Source organism: Otolemur garnettii, unplaced genomic scaffold (genome assembly GCF_000181295.1).
Source record: "Otolemur garnettii isolate 467f Iridium unplaced genomic scaffold, OtoGar3 scaffold00099, whole genome shotgun sequence".
NCBI lineage: Eukaryota > Metazoa > Chordata > Mammalia > Primates > Galagidae > Otolemur > Otolemur garnettii.
This window is the reverse complement of record NW_003852494.1, coordinates 3,751,710-3,756,466: the sequence shown is the minus strand read 5'-3', so window position 1 is coordinate 3,756,466 and position 4,757 is coordinate 3,751,710. Positions and strand designations below refer to the sequence as shown.

Below are 4,757 nucleotides of genomic sequence, written 5' to 3'. Positions count from 1 at the left end.
GGAGTTGGAGGTTGCTGTGAGCTGTAATGCTACGGCACTCTGCCCAGGGGGACAGCTTGAGGCTCTGTCTCAAAAAAAAAAAAAAAAAAAAAATGTAGATTTCTGTTCCATAGTTTATGGATGGGATGTACTGGACTGCTGTAGTTGGTGATGATTTATAAGTTATTGGTTTAATCACCAAAAGAATGTCAAGGGTTGTTTTTTTGTTGTTGTTGAAGTTTGGCCGGGGCTGGGTTCGAACTCACCACCCTCAGTATATGGGGCTGGCGCCCTACTCACTGAGCAGAGACGCCGCTCAAGGGTTGATTTATGTGAAGATTCTATCAGTGTGTTAACAAAGGATTTCATGTACTTTTTCTTTAACACTCAGATCCCTGGTTAATCAGAAAAGACCACAAGAAGAACAAAGATAAAAAAAAGAAGAAAAGTATAGATCCAGATTCTATTCAAAGTGCCTTATTAGCATCAGGTCTTGGATCAAAACGACCTAGCTTTTCATCTACACCAGTTATCTCACCTGCTCCTAATAGTGCACCAGGTATTCATGTAGAAACTTGCATTGTCTGTAAAATGTACTTAAAATAGATACTTTAACTATGTACTGACATTCAATAAATGTTCTTTGCTTAGCTAACAGTAACACCAGTAGTAACAATAGCCTTATAACAAGTCAGGATGCTGTGGAAAGGGCCCAGCAGATGAAGAAAGACCTGCTTGATAAGCTAGAAAAATTAGCCGAAGACCTCCCTCCTAATACTTTGGATGAACTTATCGATGAACTTGGTGGCCCTGAGAATGTTGCTGAGGTAAATATGCCTTGATTGTGTCTTTGTCACTTCTTAGTAACATTTTTGCCACTTTTCAATCCCCGTAAATGAATGTGGTATTTTGGATATCATACATAATTTGTCTGAATTTTTTCCTTATACCTTTTTTTTTGGAGACAGAGTCTCTCACTGTGTCACCCTTGGTAGAGTGCCATGGTGTCATAGCTCCAGCTCATAGCAATCTTAAACTGTTGGGTTTAAGTGAGTCTCTTTCCTCAGCCTCCAAAGTAGCTGGACTACAGGCATCCTCCACAACGCCTAGCTATTTTTCTTTTGTTGTAGTAGTAGTTGTTTGGCAGGTGGGTCTGAGTTCAAACCTCCCAGCCCCGGTGTATGTGGCTGGTGCTCTTGCTGCTGAGCTACAGGCGCCAAACCTTTTTTCTTATATCTTAGAACCGTGTTTTACTTGATTTGTACTAGTACCAGTGATATTTTACCCCTGGTATTAGAATGTCTGTTTAGAGCCACTAGTCTTGGTTATTGCACTTATTATGCAGCTTTTGTGATTGAGGTTGATCTTTCACAGACTGTGGTCCAGTGTTCTGTATCCCCCAATGCCTTGTCCAGTACTGAGCTCTAAGCACCATAGTTACAGCACCACAGCTTCATAGCCTTATGATACTGTTTGGCTTCTCAGATGACTGGCCGTAAGGGACGTGTTGTTAGCAATGATGATGGAAGCATATCTTATGAGTCAAGATCTGAACTTGATGTGCCTGTGGAAATCCTAAACATCACAGAAAAACAAAGATTTATGGATGGAGATAAGGTATGTTTTTCTGGGATGGTTTTTAGTGAAAGAATCAAGGCTTATACATTTAGATTAAGGTTTAGAAAGCTTTTTTCACTTTTTTTTATGTTTTTGGAGACAGAGTCTCACTTTGTTGCCTTGGGGTTGAGTGCTATGGCATCATCATAGCTGACAGCAACCTTAAACTCTTTGACTCAAGGAATCCTCTTGCCTCAGCCTCCTATCTAGCTGAGACTATTAGAGCCTGCCACAATGCCTGGCTAATTTTTCTTTTTCTTTTTTTTTGAGGGGGGGGAAGTTTACTGAGCTTTTTTTTTTTTTTTAATTAAATGTTAGCTGTGTACATTAATGCAATCATGGGGTACAGTAATTTTTCTATTTTTAGGAAAGATGGGGTCTTGTTCTTGCTTAAGCTGGTCTCAAACTCTGAGCTCAAGCAGTCTGCCCATCTCAGCCTCTGATTACACATGTGAGCCACTGTACCCAGCTCGTTTTTTCACATACAGGAGCTTGCTCTGTCATCCAGGCTCTGTGGAATACAGTGATGTGATCATAGCTTACTATAACCTTGAACTGTAACCTTTTTGCTCAAGAGATCCTCCTGTTTCAGCCTCCTGAGTAGCTGGTAGTATATAGGTGTGCACCAAGACACCCAGTTATAAACTTTTTAAAAAAAAATTTTGCAGGGCAGTGCCTATGGCTCAAAGGAGTAGGTTGCCGACCCCATATGCTGGAGGTTCAAACCCAGCCCTGGCCAAAAACTACAAAAAAAACTTTTTTTTACAGAGACAGGGTGTCTGTTACCCCAGCTGGTGTCTAACTCTTGGGCTCAAGCAATCTTCCCACCTCAGCCTCCTCCTACCTTTTTCTTTTAATGTAAATCATGTATGTTGAATGTTGTTTCTTTGTTTCTTTTTCTTTGTTTTTGAAAACAGACACTAAAACTGGAATAATGGCACATAGGACTGTTTTATGTCTTTTCATTATTTTATTGTAAGTTGAATGTAGTTGAATATAATGCATCTTCTATGTTACACATTGAATTAGCCATGGCTCTTGATAGCTTTTGGAGGCTTCTGAAATCCTTTGTTTTTTTTGAGATAGAATCTCAATCTGTCACCCTGGGTAGAGTGCTATAGCATCATAGCTGACAGCAACCTCCAGCTCGGGCTCAAGCGATCCTCTTGCCTCGGCTTTTCTATTTTTTTTTTTTTTTTTAAGAGACAGTGTCTCATTGTATCACCTTTGGTAGAGTGCTATGATATCATAGTTCACAGCAACCTCCAGCTCCTGGGCTTAGGCAATTCTCTTGCCTCAGCCTCTTGAGTAACTAGGACTATAACGCCTGGCTATTTTTTTGAGGGGGGGGCCACCTTTTGGCCAGGGCTGGGTTTGATCCCACCACCTCCAGTATATGGGCCAGTGCCCTACTCACTGAGCCACAGGCCCTGCCCTACCCCTGGCTATTTTTTTGTTGTAGTTTGGCCAGGGCCAGCCTCAAACCCACCACCCTCAGTATATGGGCCCGGCACCCTACTCACAGAGCCCCAGGCGCTGCCCAGTTTTTCTGTTTTTAGTGGAGATGGGGGTCTTGCTTTTGCTCAGTCTGATCTCAAACTCATGAGCTCAATCTAACCACCTTGGCCTCCAGAGTACTAGGATTACAGGAATGAGCTACCACTCCTGGCCTGAAATCTTTAATAAGAATATAAAAATAGTCTGTGATCATCTTAGTGTTTTTACATCTTAAGTCACTCTAGGGTCATTTTAATTTTGAGACTAGAATGATATTTAAGAGCATCTGGATTACTAGTATACTCAGGATTTGCTGTTCCTTTTGTTGCTATATTATATTAAGATGATTTATTGTAAGTGACTTGGAGGTAGAACCATGTCTGACCACTATAGTGAGTTTGGTTGCCTCCAGATGCTGTTTTTATAGACTTTAAATGTTAAATGGACTTTATCAAAACCTATGTTTCTCAGACCTATTTTTTTCCCATCTAGTTGGAATAACTATAAGCATTTGTTGGTAAGATTGATAAAAACATATGTACACTTAGCAACTTTTCAGAATAGCACCTCTTGAAATCCATTCCTTAATATAAAAGGAAGAATAACATTTTACCTTTTAACCCTCTTTAAAAAATATTTCAATGAATTTATCTGTCTTTGTAACTGGAAAAAGATGATAGTTACCATTATCAAATTTATCTTTTAAAAATATGTATGCAGTGACACATGCTTGTAGTCCCAACTGTTTAGGAGGCTGAGGTAGGAGGATCACCTGAGCCTAGTTCAAGGCCACACTGGCAGTATGAAGAGCCTCTGGGAGACAACCAAAATCTCTACAGTGGTCAGATATGGTGAGATATATTTTAAAGATTGCAGGTAGGTTTTTGTGGATTTTGTTTATGAGACAGAGTCTCACTCTTTTACCTAGGCTAGAATGTGATGATGTTAGCCTAGCTCACTACAATGTCAAACTCCTGGGCTCAAGTTATCTTTCTCCCTTAGACTTCTAAGTAGCTGGAACTACAGGGACCTGCCACAGCATCCGGATAATTTTTCTATTTTTAGTAGGGGTGGTGTCTCACTCTTGTTCAGGTTGATGTCAGACACCGGAGCTCAAGTGATCTTACTGCTTTAGCCTCCTAGAGTGTCAGGATTACAGCCACGAGCTACTGTGCCCAGCCTGGTTTTAGCTTTTAATCAATAGAAAGCCCAAAATTATATCAGCTCAAATGTGATAGGTGTTTTTCTCATGTACACACACTTGAGGGGTAGGTAGAGCCAGGGGTGTTATGGCCCCTTGAAGACCAGCCCTTTTCTGTGTTGAGTAACTTATGTGTGCCTACACTTTTCACGTTACTTCTGTTTGAACAGAGCTCTTCCAGATCCAGTTATTACCTCTATATTTTAGCTAGCAAAGAGGAGAAAAATGGAGGAAAAGGATACATCTACTACTTTTATTTCCTAGATAGTATACGTAACAGCCATACCCTTCTGGCTGGAGCATGCCCACCCTTAGGTTTAAGGGAGACTGGGAAATAAAATCTGGGCAGCCCTTTATCTAGCTAAACATTTTTTTTTGAGACAGCCTCAAGCTGTCCCCCTGGGTAGAGTGCCGTGGCATTACAGCTCACAGCAACCTCCAACTCCTGGGCTCAAGCGAGTCT

The 4,757-nt window shown here is 41.0% G+C and overlaps 1 protein-coding gene across 1 annotated transcript in view; it reads left to right on the top strand.

Moving 5' to 3' along the window:
• Nucleotides 1-370: 370 nt before the first annotated feature.
• Nucleotides 371-4,757, top strand: part of LOC100955999 (strawberry notch homolog 1) — a 37,765-nt gene continuing 33,378 nt past the window's right edge. Inside the window, exons 1-3 of the mRNA XM_023516833.1 lie at nucleotides 371-538; nucleotides 631-806; nucleotides 1,465-1,655. Of these exons, the coding sequence (XP_023372601.1) occupies nucleotides 699-806; nucleotides 1,465-1,655 (299 nt within the window). The 5' untranslated portion in view covers nucleotides 371-538; nucleotides 631-698. The remainder of the gene's footprint in view (nucleotides 539-630; nucleotides 807-1,464; nucleotides 1,656-4,757) is intronic.